The 22,195-nt window shown below is 36.9% G+C and overlaps 2 protein-coding genes and 1 non-coding gene across 3 annotated transcripts; 1 reads left to right on the top strand and 2 right to left on the bottom strand.

Annotated features, from left to right (window-relative positions):
• Nucleotides 1-492: 492 nt before the first annotated feature.
• Nucleotides 493-1,377, bottom strand: LOC113324865. The gene is made up of 2 exons (XM_026573148.1): nucleotides 1,018-1,377; nucleotides 493-897 (listed from the first exon to the last, which is right to left on the bottom strand). Exons 1-2 carry the CDS (start codon nucleotides 1,375-1,377, stop codon nucleotides 493-495), a joined length of 765 nt encoding a protein of 254 aa, XP_026428933.1.
• A 7,908-nt stretch (nucleotides 1,378-9,285) lies between these two features.
• Nucleotides 9,286-11,795, bottom strand: LOC113321822 (dnaJ protein homolog). Its single transcript, XM_026569745.1, has 7 exons — nucleotides 11,617-11,795; nucleotides 11,324-11,480; nucleotides 10,795-10,963; nucleotides 10,554-10,695; nucleotides 10,174-10,450; nucleotides 9,889-10,087; nucleotides 9,286-9,795 (listed from the first exon to the last, which is right to left on the bottom strand). Exons 2-7 carry the CDS (start codon nucleotides 11,471-11,473, stop codon nucleotides 9,473-9,475), a joined length of 1,260 nt encoding a protein of 419 aa, XP_026425530.1. The 5' UTR covers nucleotides 11,474-11,480; nucleotides 11,617-11,795; the 3' UTR covers nucleotides 9,286-9,472.
• A 275-nt stretch (nucleotides 11,796-12,070) lies between these two features.
• On the top strand, nucleotides 12,071-12,142 carry TRNAE-CUC. Its single transcript has one exon. It is a non-coding gene; the product is annotated as a tRNA-Glu (tRNA).
• Nucleotides 12,143-22,195: the final 10,053 nt, after the last annotated feature.

Raw genomic sequence — 22,195 nt, 5'->3', positions numbered from 1 at the left:
TTTCCATACAGATTGCTAATCGAAATATTGGGTGTAGTTGTTATACCCCCGCTTTTTTACATGTAATTGTCAAAAGCCGACCATGTCCTACAAGGACTTTGTCATTACCGTTATAATCAACTCGATTGGACATCTGAGAAGCATCAGAAGTCATGTGTGCAGAGGCAGCAGTATCAGCAAACCAATGATTTTCATACGGCATGGACTGTAGTTGCACTGCTGAGAAGGTCTGATCTTGCGTGAGGCGATTGCAATTTAGAGCCGTATGACCAGTGTTTTCACACCATTGACACATAATAGAGGATGAGGGTGGTGAGCCAAGAACTGAGGGTGAATTGTTACCACGACCATTGCCATAAGAATGACCAAAAGATCCAGTAGAATAGTTGTTGTTGAATTGAGGACCTCCATTGTTTCGACGACTACGAGTATTGGACCAATTATTGTTGGAGTAACCATTGTTCGAACCACCATTATTCCAGTTACCATTTTTCAATTTCCACGACCATTTGAATTCCAATTTGGACGAACATTAGTATTCCAGTTGGTACGACCACGACCATTACCAGTTGAGTTCCAATTTCCACGACCATTAAAGGAGCCACGAACATGATTTGAAGATTGGCCAAGACCACTATATTGAGAACCAGCAAAGAAAGCATTTGAGTTTTGCAAGTCAGATGCCGAAGTTTCAAGACCTCGAAGATATTGCAGATGAGACTCATGATGGAGAAGAAGGGCATGATGTTCAGTAAAGGTTGGTCGAGAGGTTCTAGCAATGACAGTTGTATAAATACTTGTATAATCAGCTCCCAATCCACGCAAAGTTGTGGAGACAAGTTCAAGATCATATACAGGTTGTAGAACAGCAGCTAAGGAGTCAGAGATTTCCTTGATCTGGAGAATATACTCAGAGATAGAAGAGTTACCTTTTTGAATGGTAGATAAGCTTGCCTTGAGTTGTAATATTCTGGATGTATTGATAGTAGCATAGGTGGAGGGAATATATTTTCATACAACGCGAGAATTGCCTCGTCGAGCACATTCTGATTTCATAGTTTCAGTTAGAGAGCAGTTGATCCAAGACATAATGGTTTGGTCGATGACTTCCCATTCTTCATAAGCTGGATTAGGAGATTTTTCTTCAGTTACGGCATCAACAAGTTCTTGAGCTGGTGTTTCATATGAATCATCAAGATATTTATAGAGACGATGATATTTTAGAATAGGCGTTATTTGAGATTCCAAGAGGATATAATTGGTTCTTTCTAAGAGAACTATTTTGGTTGAAGAAGGAAGAAACGATGAGGTCATGAAAGAGCCAACACCGATTGATTGAGAAGCGGCAATAATTGGAGTTTCAGTATTATGTGACATAATTGAAACAGTAGAAGAGTCTTGAGTTGAAGCAGTTGACACGGTGAAAGAAAAGAAAAGAGCAGGCTAGGGTTTTAAAGAACAAGAAGAAAAGAAAAGAAAAGAAAGGAAAAGAAAAGAAAAGAAAAGAAAAGAAAAGAAAAGAATTTTGAGGCTAGGGTTTCTGAGAGATCGTTCTAGATCTAGATACCATGGACAATTACGGAAGCTCTCAGTTAACCATCTTAGGTTATTGAGGCATGTATTTATATTGAGTTGTATGGGTTTCAGTTATAGTGGACTTTAACAACTAAGTGAAACAACTAAGTTTCCGCAAAGAATAGCATACATTGTTATTAAGTGAAACAACTAAGTTGTTTACGGAGTCGATATTCATAAAATATCGCATGTGTTCGATGCATGTAATACATCGCTTTTAGGCAAGCAGCTCAAGACAATCGATATGCATGAAGTATCGTTGTTTTAAAGCTTGATTGAATAAGTCGCGGATTGAACGTCTTAAAATAGCAGCATGTACGACCTCCTTAGGGTGATCGTTTGAAGGCCGCATGGGAGAGCCATTATCTAGTCGATCGCTCTCCGTGGAAGAGAGGTGACTGGTGATTGTCATGCTGCTTTGCGGGTTTGATGGAAATAAATCTACATCATCCAACTATGCATGCAAAGTTGGATGGATGAGATGATTTACGGCAGTTGCATATTGTCGTTAATGCAATTTAGGGTTTGAAAACCATGTGACCCACCACCCTTTGGGCGTGCTCTTCGAGGCATCGAGTCCTGGTTTTCACAGGTCGGCCGGTCACGTGTAAAGGTGGGTCGATGGTGGTCACATTAACACCTTTGGGACCACTTGAATCTAGATCTACACCGCCCGTTTAGGCTGGTGAAGATGGATGGTTGTAATCAATTTACGACAGAAGTGTGTTGCCGTAAACCCAATTAGGGTTTTGAAACATCCACGACTTCTCTAGTTTGATCGAGCAATTTGATGCATCATTGACTTCTCATGGGTAAGTCGATCGAACAAGGATAACGTTGGGCTAGTGGTGGACTCATGCGTACCTCCTTGATTGTCCAGAACATGATCTAAGCCATCCAAACTGGCTGTCTAAGTTGGATGGTCGTGATCGATTTAGGACACTAATATACTTCCGCGAACCAACTTAGGGTTTTAAAAGCATCCCGTCTGCCATAGTTTGGGCAAAAAATTCATTGCCTTACGGAATTGCCGCGAACAGACCGATCGAGTGGGGGGGATGCTGGGCCGCCGATGTGCATGCTGGCACTTCCTTAATCACTCATAGAAATATCCAAGCCGTCCAACCAGGCTGGCGAAGTTGGACGGTCGTGATACTTTCTAAGAATGTTTTAAACAGTCTAGATCGTTCGAGCTTCTTTTATTCAGCGCAACCACCCTATTTAGGTTTGGCGTTTGACAACGCTGGAAGGGGTTAGACAAAGTCTGGACGGTCGGAGCACTAGTGGGACCGCCGGCGGTCAATATGGTGATTTCCTCGTTCTACCAGAAGTAGTCTAGGCTTGCTGAAACGTGCGGCCAAATTGTGTGGTCGGGATCGTTTCTGAGACTGATATTGACCGTCTATATTTTCCTTAAGGAATTTAATAGTGTTCGATCGAGCTATATTTAATTAAAAGTACGTCGATACGAGATTCTCTTTGTCAGGGAGTGACGTAGCTTGTGTGGGTATTTTCATGCAGATATCAATACTGGCACTTCGGGAGATTCATGCTACTCTGCTAAGAGTGAACACTTAATCTTCATGTCATGTCAATGATGAGAGTTCGGCTGAGAACATAGCACGGAAAATATTAGGCAGATCATGCATTAATTAATAATGTTGGTATAGAATAGAAATCACAGAATATTTGGGATTGCTACTACGCGCACCATTCTGAGTAAATTTCATATACATTGAATTGCTCAATGAGCGAGGAGGTTTTTTTGCACTCGTCACTTTTCAAATGGCTTTACCCCTTACAGGGTGACATCGCATTAAATACCGGTTTTACAATTTTAGCCTTGAACTAAAAACCAACATCAACATTCGCAAATGTTATTCAGAACCCATAAATCTAAGTAGTGATGAACTTGTAGAATTGATGGTTTATTCATGATTGAGTTGTTTGGAAAATATGCGCACATCGGTAAGATTGTTTCATTTAGTACCTGAATCATCTACTACTCTTTCTCCATGGGCAAGCGATAAATCGTATCAATGGTCCCCCAGGCGTCTGGGCGCTAGGCGCTAGGTCTGGCGCCTCACCTCGCCTAGCGCCTAATACAACATAGCTTCCATATTTTCCACCAATAACATCTCCCGCAGATGTATTATCACCAGAAAATAATAATGCATCATCATCGTCGAAATCAATGTTGTGTTGGTGAAATGATAGAATTGTGTTGAAATCAAGTTTGGTTTATCAAATTATAGTTAAACTAAACAATGTTGAAACCAATTTGGTTTCAAAATTTTTTTGTCGCTGAAGTCAATTTCGCCGGTGAAAATGACATGTTTTTGGTGGTAGTCTTGCTGGTTGATGTGGTGTATGTTGGTGGTGGTGTCTTTGATAATGATAGTAGTGATGGTTGGTGATGGTGTTTCTGGTCGGTGGTAGTGAATAGTGATGATAGTAGTAGTTGCTATGAAGTTGATTGTTGGCAATGTTGGTTGTGGTGCCGATGGTGATGGTGGTGCTGGTTAGTGAAGGTGGTATGGTGGAGATGATGTTGGTGGTAGTGGATGGCGATGGTGGTGTAGTTGGCGATAATAATGGTAGTGGCGTCGATGATAGTTGTGGTGGTGGCGATTATGGTGATGCTGGTAATGGTGGCGTTGGTTTGCAATGGTATTGCTGGCCGGTGGTATTCCTAGTTGGTGGTGGTGGGTTGGTGTTGGCAATGCTGGTAGAGAATAGAATAAGATCCTATTTTTTATGTTTGTTTGGCTGAATTAAGAAAAAAAAAAGGTAGTTTAACTGTTTATAAAATTGAGTTTTCGTGGTATTTTTTAATGTACGACTGTTATGTGTAATGCTTGATTGATATGATGGTTGAATATTTTTGTAAAGACGTACGAAAGGATTGATAAGCGACCGATATGGATATGGAAGCTTAGAGCCATAAGAAAATAAAATAATCTTGCACCTCTTAAATTTAAGTTAAAATAACAATTTTTACCTTGTATAGTAATTAATTGCTAATCAAAATTGAAGTTGATACTAAATATCTTAAGGTGTTACCGTAGATGTATAAATATGGTGTGCCAGCACGTTTACTGTACAATGCATCATGTTTAAATTCGAGTACATCACAACATGTGGTCTGACACGGTTCGGGCACAACACATTAGCTTAGTACGCTATGTTTTGCCTGATGATTATGCAATCAACGCGGCACAACATGCAAACCAAATAAATTAAACTTGTTCCACAATATAGTACGACAAGCGGAGAAAGTACGTCATAATATGAAGAAAATATTACACAATACGGTACAATACATCACATTTTATGTATATTTCAGGAAAAAAACTTCTATTTTATTCAATTCTTGACATTTTTATTTTTTGTAATGTTGATTTGTTATACATATAATATATATAAAATAAAACTTCGCATCCCATGCAATCTCCATATTGCATCCATCTAAGTTGTTTTTACATTATGATATACCACATTATGATCATCAGTTCGATAAGTGCTCCCAGATGCTGTTGATGGACTACAATCATCAGTTCGATCAGTACGCCACCTATTTTTTGATGACGTTGATCTTCTTGTCTTGAACTTCTTCGATCATATTCAAGGGGTGTAACCGCAGCATCCCCAGATGTTGTCATGACTTCAGCAACCCCAGATGCAACCCTGAATCTAGGTACATATCTTTCCAGTGTTGTATCAGTGGTCTCAGGTGCACCTGAAATGGCAGCCGTAGCAGTAGCGGCAGGAATAGGTGGTGCTCTATTAAACCGAGCCTCCCTCTCCTCCGCTTCGGCCTCTCTCTGCCTCTGCTTCTCCGCCATCCAGTATCCCTGTAAATGGATGTAGACTTAGAAGGAAATAAACTTTTCTTCTTGCCCTCCTTGTAGAAAGTATATGTGTTCTCAAAAAAATTGTGAACAGTACACATATCATATTGCCATGGTCTTCCAAGAAGTAAATATGTAGCAGTCATGTTAATCACGTCACACAAGACTGAGTCCTCATACCCAGTGAAAGAAAATTTGACAAGACATTGGTGGGTAATTTTTTGAGAAGAAGAACTATTAACTAAACCAACTGAATAAGGATGAGGATGCGAGGTAATTGGTAATCCTAACTTCTGAATTACATCAGCTGAAATATAATTATCCATGCTTTCACTATCCATTATCAAATCACAAGCCTTTCCGTTCATTAAACACCTTGTTCTGAAAATATTGTTCATGTGTGAATAAGAAGGTTGAGAAAGGAACAAAGGTCGAATCACTCCTAAATAATGTTTATTGTAAATCTCATGAACCTCTTGTTAATCCTCATTATTCTCTACATCATCTTAGATTTCTCGAAATCATGTGAATCTTCATTAATCAACCCACTATACTTATGCGCCTCTTCTTGACCATCATTAACTAACCCATGGAATTTTCGGCACTCAGAAGAGGTATGTCCATGTTGTTGACATTTGTTACACTTGTCTCCCCTAAACTTGACATAAGGGTTCTGAGGTTTGGATTGAGGTGGGAAAGTTGTTTGTCCTTTATTGGCAAAACGAGAATTAGAGTTGTTGCTTGGACAAGAAGTAAAAGTCTGTGGTGGTTGTATGGATTGAATTTCAACAGGACTATGAAGAATTGGAGAGTTATTCTTTAGCATATGTGACTGAGTATTAGAAAAATTGGGTGTTTGATGTAGTTTTCGAGAAGAATGATATGAGACGCCATCTTAAGAATAAGGACTTTCATTGTAATAATTTTTGAATAAAGTAAAGGTTATGTAATTACCTTGAAAGCGATTACTCTGTCTAGGTTGTCCCTTTTGAGAACGAAAATTCCGACGCTCTACCTTGATGGCTTGCTATATGGATTCTACCATAGTGAAAAAAAATTGAGACATTCCTGAATCAATCTGTTCAATCCTTCAATAAATCTAGCCACGAGTTGTTCTTCAATTTCATTAAGCTGATTACACGCAACCAAACTGTAGAACTCAGATACATAATCTTCTACCAATCTTGCGCTTTGTTGACAAGCTTGTAGTTTCACAAATAATTGTTGTTTGTAATATCTTGTTAGAAATTTATCCCTTAAGAGCCTCTCATTCTTTCCTAATTGGTAGTTTATCATACTTGAAACGATCCTCACATAGCTTTTCCCACCAAACAGCAGCACCTCCTTTGAGTTTGTAAGCTATAATCTTAAACTTGGAATGATCTGGTACTTCCATAAACTCAAAAAAAAACTTCGACTTCATAAACCAATCTAACAAATCTTCAATTTGTTTAAATTTGTAATATCATCCTTTAGTTTATATTCTGGTAAGGACCCATAAGGTTTTTCACCCGATTATTGACGTCTATCTTCTGTCCAACCCTTCTCTAATTCATCTTCAAGATTATCATCATCATCGCTATCAAACTTAAGACTTGCAATCTTCTTACTAAGGGTGTTGAGAAAACTTTCATTTTTTTTTCCAATTGTTGCAAAATCTCTTCAGGAATATGAGTATCATGTACAAAACAATGTTTTATTTCTCATGTACAAATTTATCTTCAAAATTTCCAGCATCATAGTCTTCGTCTCTAATCTTCATATGTTTCTTGAAGAGTAAAAAGTCATAAAATTTCTTTTCTAGCATTTCTAACCTTTTATTAGTTGGTTCTATCGATTTTGTGAGCTCTTCTTTAGTAACATAATCTCCCATTGAAACGAAAACTTATATCACTTTCTGTTTTTTTTTCCTTTCTGTTTAGGGTTGCGGAAGCGAATAAAACACAAGGATCTAAGCGAAAAAAAACTTATTGTGATGTTCCGTACTTTAATTGGTTCCTCCTGTAATTGCTTTCTCCTTAAATGTATTGCCCTTTTTATCTTTTTGTTTGAAGCCAAAGAGTTTTTACTAAAGAACAAGTGTATAAAACTATTACAAGAAGAGTGTTGTCTTTTCTCTGTTTAGGGTCGCAGAGGCGAAAAAAACTCAAGGATCTAAGCGAAAAAAATTTATTGATGTTCCCTAATTTAATTGGTTCCTCCTGTAATTGCTTCCTCCTTAAGTGTATTGTCCTTTTTATTTTTTTGTTTGAAGCCAAAGAATTTTTACTAAAGAACAAGTGTACAAAACTACTACAAGAAGAGTCTTGTCTTTTTTTTTTTCTTCCTTGTGTATATCATCACGTAGGACATGTATAGCAATTTAAAAAGTTAATAATAATAGTCACCGCTTGAACTCATCTAAACAATCACCCCTGGGATGTTATCTGGCAGTCTAAATCAGTTCTCGTTCCAAAAGGTCGTGGACTAATCAGAGGATCCCTTATTTTCTGAACTCTAAGGGAAGTTCCTATGGCAATGAACAAAACAAAAATTGTTGAGCCACGTGGATAAACAAACTGTGTTTTCCACTATGAAAAACTAGAGCAAAATGAACAAATTTGGTTTTCCAGGGCCCCACTAATATTTGTTTTCAATACAAAATATTTTATAGGATTAAGATAAAACATAAAATATAATATTTAGGTGATAGGATGAAGTGAGATAAAATAGGATAAAGTGAATAAAAATATATTAAAGTAATAGTTGGGAATCAGGAATTGTACTGGGCGTGTGAGGAATAGCCGCGGGCGGTGGAAGAAAATCCGCCAGCGATTGATGATGGTTCGCGCGTTTCTGGCTCAACGCCAACGGTTGTGCCATAATCGCCCGGCCTTCCATCGAGCGCGCATATGTTCTTCCATTTCACTCAACAAACTAACAAATTTGTTGGTTTGTTCATCCGTTTTTCATGTTTGTTGAGTCCATAATGGGATCAAAATGAACAAATCCTTTAATTTGTTGAGTGCATAGGAACTGCTCTAACCTAAGGACCCTTCCTGAAGGATAAGCATGCGAGACCTTTACCTTGATTCCCATGCGTGTGATTTGTAATTGTATCACTTATGATGGGTCGGGATGTAGAATTATGAAGTTTGAATTTGTGTCCATGGAATTTAATGGAATTATGTTTCCTCCGGCATGTTTAGTTGTCCAAATTCCCAGAATCATGTTTCCCATGTGAATCGGTTTTCCAGCAAATCCTCCATATGAAGTCCGATCCCCTCAGATTTACTGGGAAACTTATCAAGAGATTTATAGATCCACTTTTTTAACTTTAAATCTGAGTTAGCAAACACATGAGGTGATTTTACATGAATCCCAGAATTTGTAATCTCATGGAATTATAAGTCCTCAAAATCCTGAATTCTATAAACAAACCCACCATTAATTTGTACTGTAAGTCTTGCGAGAATAGGCAGCAGTCAAGTCTTGCAAGAATGGGCACACGATTCCTAGATTTAGGATTCCAAAGGTAATACCAAACAGCATATGGACTTTAAAGCAAAATCATTGAGGGGATATTATATGAATCCCAGAATTTATAATCCCATGAGATTATAAATCCTCAAAATCCTGAATTAAGAACAAACCCACCATTAGTTTGTAGTGAAGTCTTGCAAGAACGGGCACATGATTCCCAGCTTTGTGCTAAAAAGAATGGGAACATGTTTATCATACAGCAGATGCAGATGTTTCATTTAAACATAGTATGTTAGCTTATGTTGCTATGTAATATAATACGGGCTTTACAATCAAATCCATGCAAACAGTGCTGGACAAGTCTTGACTGCTCCTATGAAAACGGGCGACCACATTATTTAAGAGAAAGAACCCATCCAAAACTCTGATTTCATATTAAAAAAGTAAAGGAAAAACTGTTGGAAGACAAAAAGGTGCCAAAAACACTCCAGACAAGTTTGCATAGTTACAAATCATAGTTTCCAACATACATATTGGATACTACTAGAATGCTGTTTTCAATTGTTATTTCTTCTTCACTGGGCTTACTGCTGGGCACACTGAACCCTTTGAGCACCGCCAGCATGCATGTCATCATCTTCATCATATGCCTCCTGAGCTTGAGCTTGTTTCCTCCTCATTTCTTCCTCAATGTTCACATCATGAAGAGTGGTCTCCTCGCACTCATCAACTTCCATGTCCGTCAATTGCGATGATGTTCTCGGAGGGAGCACTCCTTCCAAGGCTTTGCACTGCTCAGCAGTCAAGGAGTCTGGAAAATCAACAGTGAAGTGGATATATAATTTACCCCTCATGAATGGTCTCTGATACATGGGCATCCCTTCATCATTTACTGCCTTGAATGAATCTGCACAGCATCAGCACAAGTATAAGAAAATCCGCCTCCTAAATGATCACTAGCAAACTTAATCAAAATACTACATGGCATAGACTGGCTTACCAGGCTTAACTACTTCCCCAGGGTTGGTCTTGATGAGGAGCTGCCTACCATCAAGATGGGTCAGTGCAAACTGAAATCCACAGAGGGCTTCAGTCAGGGACAATGTGTGCTCCACAAACAAATCATCACCCTTTCGCTTAAACTTGGGATGATCTTTCTGAGCCAAGACAAAAACTATATCCCCAGTGACAGTTTCTGGCTGCAACACAAAAGAAGACATAATCAGTAAATTTGTAAAGCCAAACACAAAAGCTAACACATCCCAGTAAACAGTCTACTATGTACCGCTTCATCGGCCTCTCCAGGGAAGGTAATCTTCTGTCCATTCTGCATTCCCTTCTCAACATGCACTTCCAACACCTTCTTCTCCTGGACAACCTTCTCACCTTTGCATTGAGGGCAGCGATCCTTATCGCTGATGGTCTCTCCAGTACCCTTACACTCATTACAAGGATGTTGCATCTGCTGGATCATAGAGGGACCTAGGTGCCTGATAGAAACTTTCATGCCAGAACCTTGGCAACCAGAACATTTCATTGAAGCACCAGATTTTGAACCCTTTCTGGAATACAAAAGAGTAAAGAATAAGATTACAGCAGACAGAAGCCAGCTAAGCAAAGTATCCTTAAACTAGCAATGGAAAGCACCAGTCTAACAAAACTTACCCAGTGCACTTGGAGCAGATGGCATTGCGAGAGAGGGACAATTTCTTTGATGTTCCACTGTAAAGATCCTCCAGGGACACCTTAAGAGAATGCATAACATCTTCTCCCCTCCTCTGCCTCCTTCCTCTGCTGCTGCCACCACCTAACGGTAAACAAATTCCAAACATCATGAATACCTTTCACTTTCATAAATAAATTTAGTAAAAACATTAACCCATTAGAAAATGATATCTCCACCTACCTCCAAATGGGCTTCCTCCTCCAAAGAAAGATGAGAAGATGTCAAAGGGGTCGTGGCCACCACCACCTCCTCCCATTCCTTCCTTGAGCGCATCCTCACCATACTGATCATAAATTTCACGTTTCTCTGGATCACTCAAAACCTCATAAGCCTGGGCCAACTCCTTGAACTGCATTGAGAGAAATATTACAATGCTCAATAAATACCCCTTTTTGACTGCCCCAGAGAGCAAATTAAAACATACACAAATCAACAAACCAACCAGGGAAAACCCGGCATCCTAAATCATTCAAGCATCTACTAGCTATCTCAAAATTCAGTTGCCCAGCCCAAATAATAGTCTAAAATGAAGGGCATAGACACGACCAACACAATCGAGTAAACAAAACATACACAGGGTCTGACCTTTGCAACCTCTATACGTTCAAAATGGAAAACCAAGAGAAATTCTTAATTATATCTACAGTAATTAAGAAAGTTATTGATTCCCTACTAGATCAGGAATAATCTAATAGAAAAAACACAATACCTTTTCTGGATCTCCACCCTTATCAGGATGATTCTTAATGGCCGCCTTTCTGTAAGCCTTCTTCAAATCTTCAGGTGAAGCAGTCTTTGGTACTCCAAGTACCTCATAGTACTTTGTGTTATCACTTTTCTTGGGCGCTCTTCCAAACATCTTTAATCTAAATAATCAGCATCAACAACAAAAAGAAGAACCCATCAACAAAAATAAAAAATTTAAAAAAAAAAATTTACAGAATTCAACAGATCTTGAAATTTTTCCCAAAATCAACAGATCCTTGAAAATTAAAAACATACCAAGAATTTCAAACACGCTGAATGTTCAGAATAATCGATCGATTTTATGATTGTGAGTGAAACCCTAATTCTTCTTCAGAAAGGAAGCCCTAGAATTTCACACGAAGGAGGGTGTTTCTCTCAATCTATTCTATTAAATAGATTTTTTTTTCCTTTGCTTAAACGTAGAAAACAAATACAAGTGGGGAAGGGAGCAGGGCTTATATAGAGGACTTGGATTCAGTGGATGCTATACGTATACGGCTGAGATTACTTTCTATATACGGGTTTGGTTTTAACCCAACGGAAAAGAAGACTCTAGAATGTTTCCTAATTCTGTGAGGGGAAGAATCTTGACTCTTGGTCTTTTCCTCGACGGTTCTGAATCTTCTGATTAGTCTTCTGGAATTTCTGGGTGTGAACATAACTTGGCAGTGGAATTGTATTTCCTATAAATGATCATGTTGCCAGCTTATCCGTTGTAGTCTAGGTGGTTAGATACTCGGCTCTCACCCAAGAGACCCGGGTTCAAGTCCCGGCAACGGAAACATTTTGAGATGCGACATTTTATGTTATTACCGGGTTGTTTCGCCCATTCCTTTAGTGGTGCGGCTACGATATAAAAACTTGAAGTATCTGACCTTTTTTTAAATGCTGACACGTCGCATAAAGTAGGAAAAAACTTGAAAAATCAGTAAACAGTTTTATAACCTAATGTCGTCTCTCCTCCTCTAACAGCTAGATTTTTTTAACTTTCTCTCCTTCTTTCTTTCTGCAATTCTCTCTATTCCATTTTCTGAGTAGATTTCCCATCTGGTTTTTGACCCCAAGCCAGATGGGGATCTAGGAAAGGGATTATACTCATCCATTGTTGTCCCGTTTCTATTCATATTCTTATAATGGTCAGTAGAGATTCGATTTTATGTTTACCCTCATTCATCATATGCATCCTGCATTGAGTCAATCGCATTCATTCATCTAGTTTCTTATCCTCTTACTCATCTCATGCATTATCAGTACATACAATGTTAAAACTATGCATTATTAGGATATTTCGGAGCTCTATATTTTTGCATTGATTTTCAAATCCTTCTTCTTTTCGGGTTCCTTCTTTTCTTATTTATCTTTAGCTAGGAATTCTGATTATTTAGCTTTTTACACTACGATAGATTTATTTATGATAGTATTTCGATTAAATCATCTTTGAATGTGTGAGTCGCTGCTTAGAGAAACTTTAATATTTTTAAGATTAATATAGAAATAGAAAGGAACATTAATAACATTACTGAGATAAAACAGCTAGAAACTTAAAGACGAATTCAACAACTCTTAGATAACCTAACACACAAAAGCGTAAGACAATTTCTTCTTCACCTTCTTCTTCATTAGCATCTTTGATATTAGTCCCTTTAGTCCTCTTCTTCAGATTCGTCCACCTCAATTAGACCCCCATACCTCTCTTGTTGATAGATAGCGGATTTTTCATGCACGTATGCATAATCCATGCCTGGTGGATACTCTGATAGGAAATAAGCAGATGTAACTGGAACGCCGGTAGCCAATCGAGTTTGTAAGTCTTTGATAGTTTGTTTCCCCAGTCTTTCTTTCTCTGCTGGGCTCAAATTACATAGAGCCAACCTCTGTGCCTGAGCGAAATATAAGAATTCTTCCAGTTGACATACAACACATCGGTAACATTGCATTCGATGCAGTTGTCCCTCTTGACAGCGTATCACCTTAGTAGATGATATGGGAGCACCTAAAGGAATCCTAAAATGATTGCACGCCATCTCTTTCTTTTTCTCTTCTTTGAAAATTTCTTATCTGTGAGTTGCTTTTCCGGTAACTGAGAGCGAATTTATACACTCGGTAATTTCTTGGTTATTCCTCCGCATTAATTCCATTGCCAATTTCTTACGTTTTATTAAAACTTATTCAGTCCCCTTATCTTCTTGTGTTCTTCGTATTTTATGTGAATTTTGATTAATGGAACGATGCATTGATGGGATTCAGGCTATCATAGACATTTCTTAAGCCGCTTACCTAGTTAATGCCTATACTTCCCCCTTGTCTAGTATCATCTTTTGATATTTCTTTTCCTAGGATCCCTATTTCTCATTAGACTCTAATAATCTTTTAGACTCCTTATAGCCTTGATTCAACCATTCCTATACCATGTTATTAGCCTAACGTGTGGTTTAGTCAAACTCTCTTCTTTACTCTTAATTTATGCTGCCATTGATTACTGCTGAGTAATACTTGTCTCTAATTTGGACTACTATATGCGACACACATCTAAGATGTAAATGCTCTTTGAAACCTAGTTTCCTTTAGACTTTTGCTGTCGGTTTTTGATTGGCCGAGGTTTTATCCTTAATTTTCTCAATTCTTTATATTTTATTGCGATTATCGAGAATTCAAATTTGTGGGTATATTTCAGACAACACTTATATTCTTGAGCAAATCTAGCTTTCCTCTTATTCAGTATTTTCTACCTTCTAACTCTCATCTCATGCGAATTTACTTCTTCTCTCTTTTTTGTTTTAGTTAATCCTCTTTCTTACTCAATATGAGTGATTACAACTTATAAAAGCATCTTAGCGGGATTTCTGTAGCTCAGAGATATTCCAATTACACAAATGTTGGTATTCTACCTACTCCATCTGCGTTAATGAGAGATTTTGGCATTAAAGATAACAACACCTTAGCTAGAATTTTCTCAACATAAACCTATAAAACTGAAGATATTAGAGGTGTCCTTCGTCACTTTTGGGGGATTAATATAGGATTTCAAATCAAAGAGGTTGATCCAAATTTATTCATTATTACTTTTCATACCGCTGATGACCTTAAATGGTTTGCTTTGAACGGTCCCTAGTACCCTTACGATAATGTAATGTCAGCAAGATCGGTTTTCCCAGGTATGCAAATATCTACTGAAGTTATTAAGGAAATCCCGCTTTGGGATTGCATTTCAAATAGAAAGCATGAGCATAGAGCTGGTGAGCGCATTGGCCTGATATCCAGTAGGATCGATATAGTCAGTAGAGTTGAAAAAGCAAGTTTTGATTGCTAACCAAGAGCATTAGTTTGGGTAAACATCGAAAAACCATTAGTTAAGAAACTCCTTGTTAGAGTCGCTAATTACCCTGTCAGATAACTCTATTTCTCCTACCTCAACCTACCCTCCAAGTTTTGCTCTCACTGCAACTGTTTTGGACATAAGATCAATCAGTGTGTTATCCTTCAACATAGACCATTAGAAGATATTTATGACATCTCCATGCCTTCACCTGGGACTGCTGATGATATTTTCGTCTTAGATAACACCCCAATCCAAATTTGGAATCCACATGATAACGTTGATGCTCATGGAAATATGGGATCAGTGGAGAAGTTTTTGGCTATCCCTGGAAATAGAGAAACTTTATATGATCTTTACATAGAAGAACATCCAACAGTTGAGCAGCCTCTCATGAATCAACCAGTATCTAATCATGATTATAAAGTTCTAGGTCCAGTAACATACGATGAAGAGATGTCATTAGCCTCTAATTCAATCTTAGGAAAGAGAAGTTTCCCGTTTAACTTGCCTAAAAACTTTATACCGCTGCATGGCTCAAGCTCTGAACCTAAGGAATCGGGTAACTCAGAGACTCGTAGAGTTATTAGTTCTATGGGACCGGTTCAACTCAGCCCGGAACAAGATATTGGATTGCAACAGAGTTTAGCTATTCCGGAGATCTCTAGACCTGAACCAGAACCAATTCAAGTTAATCGCAGACTGTCATTCTCATCTCCTCCCTTTGAAGATGCAAAGGAACATCTTTATCCTCCCCTCTCAATTGAATCCATTGCATCGTCATCTATAGTATCTCATAATAAGTCATCTAGGTCAAGCATAATTGCATTACACCCATCTATTGCATCTCCATTAACTCAGCCCAAATCATCTTTTATTTTATCAGTCCCGGATTTCTTATCCTCTTCCTCATCTGAGGAGCTTCGCATTTTGGTTTCAAATTCTGACAATTTGCATACAGTCAATCAATATGGATCCAATCTCAAAGAACGGAATCAGGCAACAGATGACTACTTACCAATTCCCTTATTTCTAGATTCCCCTTCAGTGCCTAAGGTCGAAAATCAGGTAACCCTAAATACCTCTGAATTTCAGTTTTTTTATATATTCTATACCTCTCCCATGATTTAATTCGTTACCTACTTGCTTAGTTGCTGCTCCTTTAAATTATATGAATGCATTTTTTTCCGATTTGTGCATAAAATTTAACTTCTACTTTCAACCCTAGCATAATTTGAATAGTGTACTAGCCTTAGAGACACCTAGTGAAAAATTACTGAAAATCTTCGAAAATTAGTTCTACTCTTAGTTTGCAATATGAAAATTATTGCATGTAATGTTCAAGGGTGTGGTAACCCTTTTACACAAAATCACCTGAACCGGTTAATTAATAATGATAAACCTGAAATTCTTTTTTTGTCTGAAACTAAATCTAAAAGACACCTAGTCAAAAATATTCTTAAAGAGTTCCCCAACACGCATATAGTAGATCCTGTAGGTTTAGCTGGAGGATTAGCAATAGGTTGGGTAGATGGTTTTTTTTTGAGATAGTGCAATAGAACCTAAATATGATTAACATTCTGATACAAACTAGTTCTGAATCAAAACTTTGGATTCCAACTTGCTTTTATGGAAGTCCATATCCCTTCAACAGAAATGTTTCTTGGGATTTCCTCTCTGACATAGCCAACCAAGTAGATATTAACTCATTGCCATGGGTTTTACTTGGAGACCTTAATATGATATTTAGTCAGGAAGATAAAATAGGGGGATTACCTTTCAAGAAATCTGATAGTGAATACTATCAAAATATTCTAGACAAAGCTGGTCTCACTGACTTAGGTTTCAATGGTTATGAGTACACCTAGAATAACCATAGAGAAAAGAATGCTAATATACAAGAAATACTTGACAGAGCTGTAGCCAACATAAAATGGAATAATAAATTCCAAAATGCTGAATTGACACATCTTGTTGTTGCAGGTTCTGATCATTTCCCAATAGCTTTGAACCTAGAAACTACCTATACTAAGACACCCCATACTTTTAAGTTCTATGATACTTGGAAAAAGGAGAACTCTTGTGTTCAAACTATCAAAGAGTCTTGGAATCATATCATAAAAGAGAATTGTACAAATTCTCTGATCTTGAATCTCAAGACTGTTCAAACCAACCTAGATTACTGGAGAAAACACATTTTTGGCCTACCTTCTAAGAAAATCAAACAATTACTGACCCAAATAGACAAATTAAACAATTCCAATTTTTTCTACCAAAAGGAAGACAAGATTAAAGATAAACTTTCTCAACTAGAAAATCTCTATGCAACCCAAGAAGCCATAGCAAAACAACAATCTAGAGACAACCTTGTTCATTTGGGTGAGAAAAACACTAAATTCTTTCACACCAAAACTCTGAAAAGAAGAAAGTGGAACAATATTGAATGCCTTAAGAGAAAAGATAATGAAGTATCCTTTAAAAGAGAAGAAATTCAAGAAACTTTGAAGAAATACTTCTCACATCTTTTCTCTGCCCCTTCTTATCCTCCATCCTATAACCCTTTACTCTTTCAGAACATTGTCCCTTTCATCTCCCCTGAAGAGAGTGTAACACTCAATTTTATTCCTTCTGTAGAGGAAATCTGGCAAGTAATAAAAAAATTAAAACCAAACAAATCTACTGGTCCAGATGGATTCCCAATCAGTTTTTGTAAACTAAATTGTGAAACTGTGGATGAACAAGTTGCCTCTTCTATTCAAAGTTTTTTTCAAACAGGTGTGCTACACCCTGAATTCAATAAAACACTTTTATTCTTAATTCCTAAAAGTAGGCACCCTAAAGATCCAAGTGGCTTTTGACCAATTGGACTTTCTAACATTATATATAAAATTATAGCTAAGATATTATCAAATAGGATGAAGCCTCTTCTCAATGCTTTAATCTCCCCATTCCAAGCTGCCTTCCTATCTAAAAGGCAAATCTCTGAAAATATCATCATTGCTCAGGAGATAATTCATTCCTTTAAGAAAAAGAAGGTTAAACATGCTGGAATGGGCATAAAGATTGATATGTCCAAGGCTTTTGACAGGATTGATTGGAATTTCTTGATTTCCTCAATGAAAGCTTTTGGTTTTGATAATAACTTTTGCAATCTCATTCACCAATGTATTTCTACCTCTTCTATTGTTGTCTTACTCAATGGAAGTCCAGGTGAATATTTCAAACCTTCTAGAGGACTCAGGCAAGGAGATCCCCTATCTCCTTACATATTCATCATTTGTTTGGAGATCTTCTCCAGAATGCTTATAGCAGGGGAGGAGGAGAAGTTAGTAAATGGTATCAAAATAACTCCTAAGAATAGTTCTATTTCCCATCTTTTTTTTGCTGATGATTGCCTACATTAGAGCATACTTAAGGGAATGTCACAACATTCTTGCTCTTATTGAATCCTTTGGCAAAGAATCTGGTCAGCTCATTAATTTTGAAAAATCAGGGATATTCTTCAGTAAAAAAGTTCAACCTAAACATCAAAGAATGAGAAGTAAACTCTTAAAAAAAAAAATTAACCCTCTAGACTCCTATTTAGGAACTCCACTCTTCATTATCAAGGCAAAAATAAAACTTTTTGATGGTTTAGTTACTAAGATGGAGAACAAAATAAAAATCCGGATGGGCAAAATTCTTGCTCAAACAAGTAAACTTGTCCTAAATAAGGCAACTTTAGCAAGTATAGCCAGCTATCAAATGAGATGTTTTATACTACCTAAGAAAATTACAAATAAAATAGATGCCTTACAGAGAGATTTTTGGTGGGGTAAAGAAACAGACTATAAGGGATACTACCCTAGATCCTATTCTTGTCTATGTAAAACCAAACACAAGGGAGGGTTAGGTCTAAGAAATGCTCATAAATTTAACCTGGCTATGATAACTAAACTTGCTTGGAGACTCTTAACAGAACCAAAAGTATTATGGGTATCTCAGTTAAAACCTAGATATTTTAGGAATGTTTCACCCTTCAAGGAAAAAAAACCAACAACTAGTTCATGGATTTGGAGGTGCATAAGTAAAGGTATCAAATTAGTGGAACAAAATAGTATTTGGGAAATAGGAGATGGTAATAACACTAATATTTGGGATGATAAATGGATCCCTAACTTGGAAAACAACCTCAGTAGATGGAAAACAACCATAAACACCCATTTAACACTTGTGAAAGATCTTATAGATCCAATCACAGAGAAGTGGAATTCTACTTTAATTTTGGAAACGTTCCCTAATCACATTGATGAAAAGATCATCAATACCAGAATATCGAGAGGAAAACTTGACAATCTAAGATGGCTTCTTACTAAGTCTGGTATCTTTACTGTCAAGTCCATGTACAATAAACTTAATGAGAAAACTGTGAATCATTATAATTTAGGACAACCTGACTCCTTCTGGAAAAAGCTATGGAGTCTAAATATATCTGACAGAATAAAAATCTTTACCTGGAAATGCTTACAAAGTGCACTCTCCACAAATTTACAATTATCCAAATTTATGGAGGATGTTCATCCTAAATGTTCTTTTGGTTGCAATGAAGTGGAATCTGTAGAGCATCTTTTGATTTTTTGCCCCTATGCTAAAACTGTTTGGGCTGCAGGACCAAACCCTGTAGAACCTTGTTTTAGTAGCACTACAACCTTCTTAGATATTTGCAAGCATTGGTTGGGAAAACTAAACCCAACTATCTCTATAGAACTAATTTTAACAAAAGCTTGGTTTATTTGGAAAGAGAGATGCAATAGAGTTTTTGAAAAAACTCAACAATCCAGTGCTCAATTAAGTCTAGAAATACAAAGATTCTTAGACTTTTGGTTTAAAGGTAACCATCCTGTCACTCAGGTGAACACTGGCAACTTGACTTCTCCGACTTGGTCCCCTCCTATGAAAACATAATTGAAAATCAATATAGATGCAGCCTGGAATTCTATGACTATGTCTGCAGGTTTTTCTTTATTCTCAGGAATGCTGCTGGTGACTTTGAGCAAGGACGAGCAGGACTATTCACAGCTTCTACCGCTGAAGAAAGGGAAGCAATAGGTATGCTGCATGGAGTAAAATGGGAAGTTGAAAAAGGACTGGCCAACTTTTTGGTAGAAGGAGACTCCAAAAACCTCTTTGACTATCTGAATGTGAAAGAGTCAGGAATTGAATGGCAGGATCAAGCCATAATGGAAGAAGTCAAGAGTGAATTTAATCTTTGTCAGAACTTTTTAGGTTTTTTTTAATTCCCCTAGAACTGCAAATAATGTAGCCGATACCTTTGCCAAGGAAGCCAAATCTTTTAGTCATATTTTGAATTGGAGAAGTACACCTCCGTCTTGTATTAAGGATGCTCTTGAAGTAGATAAATCTAATGTTAGGATGGAAACCTACACTCCTACATTTGATGTATCTCTTACCATGATGTAAGGGTTACTAACTCCCTAAGTTAGTTCTTTTGAATGCACTTAACTTACAAAAAAAAAAAAGTTTTATTACCTAACTGTTTATCTTTTTTTCATTTTTCAACTTCCTACTTTTTCTTAAAAAGTAAAACAATTAAAAAAGATTTGGAACGGCAAGTTTTTTAGTTAAATAGATGTCAAAAAATAAAAAAGGGCCACGTACAAAATATATGTGGCCCGACCACATGGTAGCCGAGGCGGATATTTAGAGGTTTTCTCTGCCCTTTATTTTCTCTAAAAGTTCCGGGACCTTCGGGCCCCTTGGATAATTAAGGTTTTTGGCTTGGGAAAATTAGGCTAAGGCCCAACCCATGGATAACCTATAAAATGGAGCCCTTAGTTAAAAGAGTTTTAAAACTAGACCCTGAATTAAAAATAAATTTTAATTCGGTCGAAATGATCAGAATAACCTTCACTATATAACTATCTAACCTAGGTTTTCTTTCAATCAAACACATTAATTTTCATTTCAAGAGAGAGAAACTGAATCCCACCTGAGAAAACTACCGGTCGGAAACCTTCAAAGAAGTGCAGAGAATTTTGTTTCCAGATCAAACCGAAAACCAAAATCAAATTCAGAATCATAAAAATCAATCTATCATACTCAAAACAAACATCAGGAGAAAAAAAAATAAAGGTAGGTTTTCGATCAATCTTCCTGTTTAATCTTTGAATATTTGTTGATTCCTGTTGTTACTGATTAATTTTGATTCCTGTTGTTGATTCGTGTTGATTCAAAAAAATTTACATATCAGAGAAGAAGAACAACTGCAGATTCAGTTTTGAACCATTATTTATCTACCATGATGAAAGGAAGAAAGAGAAAACCTTAAGAAGATCCTATATTATCAGGTATTAATCTTTCAATTATCTTGAGTATATGTCGGTGTTCTTTCAATCGTTTGTGATAATATAATGTTACTAATTAAACTTTCAATCGTTTGTGATGATATAATGTTAGTGTTCTTTAGTGATTTTTGCTTCTGAGTTTTGCTTGTGATGATGTCATGAACCAAATTTGCTCTCATGATATGCTTGTAAATTTTCCTTGTGCAACTTATAGAAATAGAGAGTGTGTAAATAAAAGTTACACATTCAAAATCTTATAGAAATAGAGCATGGTTTGTATATTGATTGTGTAACTTATAGTTACACATTAAAAATCTCATAGAAATTAGCCTATCTATGTAACTATAAGTTACACATTACTAACTTGCTAAGGGCATGTGTAACTATAAGTTACACTTTCAAAAATCTCACCAATGACTCTACAAGGGTTTTTATATTGATTGACAGTGTGACTACAAGCTACACATTCAAAATCTCACCACTGACTTGCCTTGTGGTGTGATTAAATGATAGTTACACGGCAAATACAGATTCATATGCATGTGTAAGTTAAGGTTACACAACACATAATAGAATGATTCACTTTGTGTACTTGGCAAATACACATTGTTTGTAACATGATTTTGATTTTGCAGTTAAAAAGGAGTGTATTTGATAAGTACATAACATACTGACTCATGTTATTTTTGTGTGTGATGTGTACAGGAAAATTAAGGCAATCGTTGAATGCAGTTAAGGATTTGGTAAAGGTAATAAAACCTATAGGCCTGACTGATATGGCTCAAAAATATCTTAGGAGAGCTGCTTACAGTAAGCTCGTAATGATGTATTGCAATGAATATAATGAAGCTGAACCAAGTGCAACAAGACAAATCAGTACTAACAAACACGGGTCGTAAAGCTTTTGAATTACTTTGCTATAGATTGTGAGATACCGTGTTCATTCAAGTTTGCTGATGATAAGCTTATAGAGTCTACACCGGCAAAGTTGGCTGGTATATTTTGCATGCAAAGGATTGGAAGTAGAAAGGGTCAAAAGCTGTTAAAGTACTTTTCTCATCGTGAATTGAATGACAATGTTTTATACAACAAGTTCTTTAATGATATCAAATCTACAAAACATCAGACGACAGTGACTAAGACGAACATTATAGAGAAGATAAAACAACTTATG

Source organism: Papaver somniferum, chromosome 11, assembly GCF_003573695.1.
Source record: "Papaver somniferum cultivar HN1 chromosome 11, ASM357369v1, whole genome shotgun sequence".
Taxonomy (NCBI): Eukaryota; Viridiplantae; Streptophyta; class Magnoliopsida; order Ranunculales; family Papaveraceae; genus Papaver; species Papaver somniferum.
The sequence above is the reverse complement of the archived record's forward strand: the minus strand, read 5'-3'. Positions and strand labels throughout refer to the sequence as shown.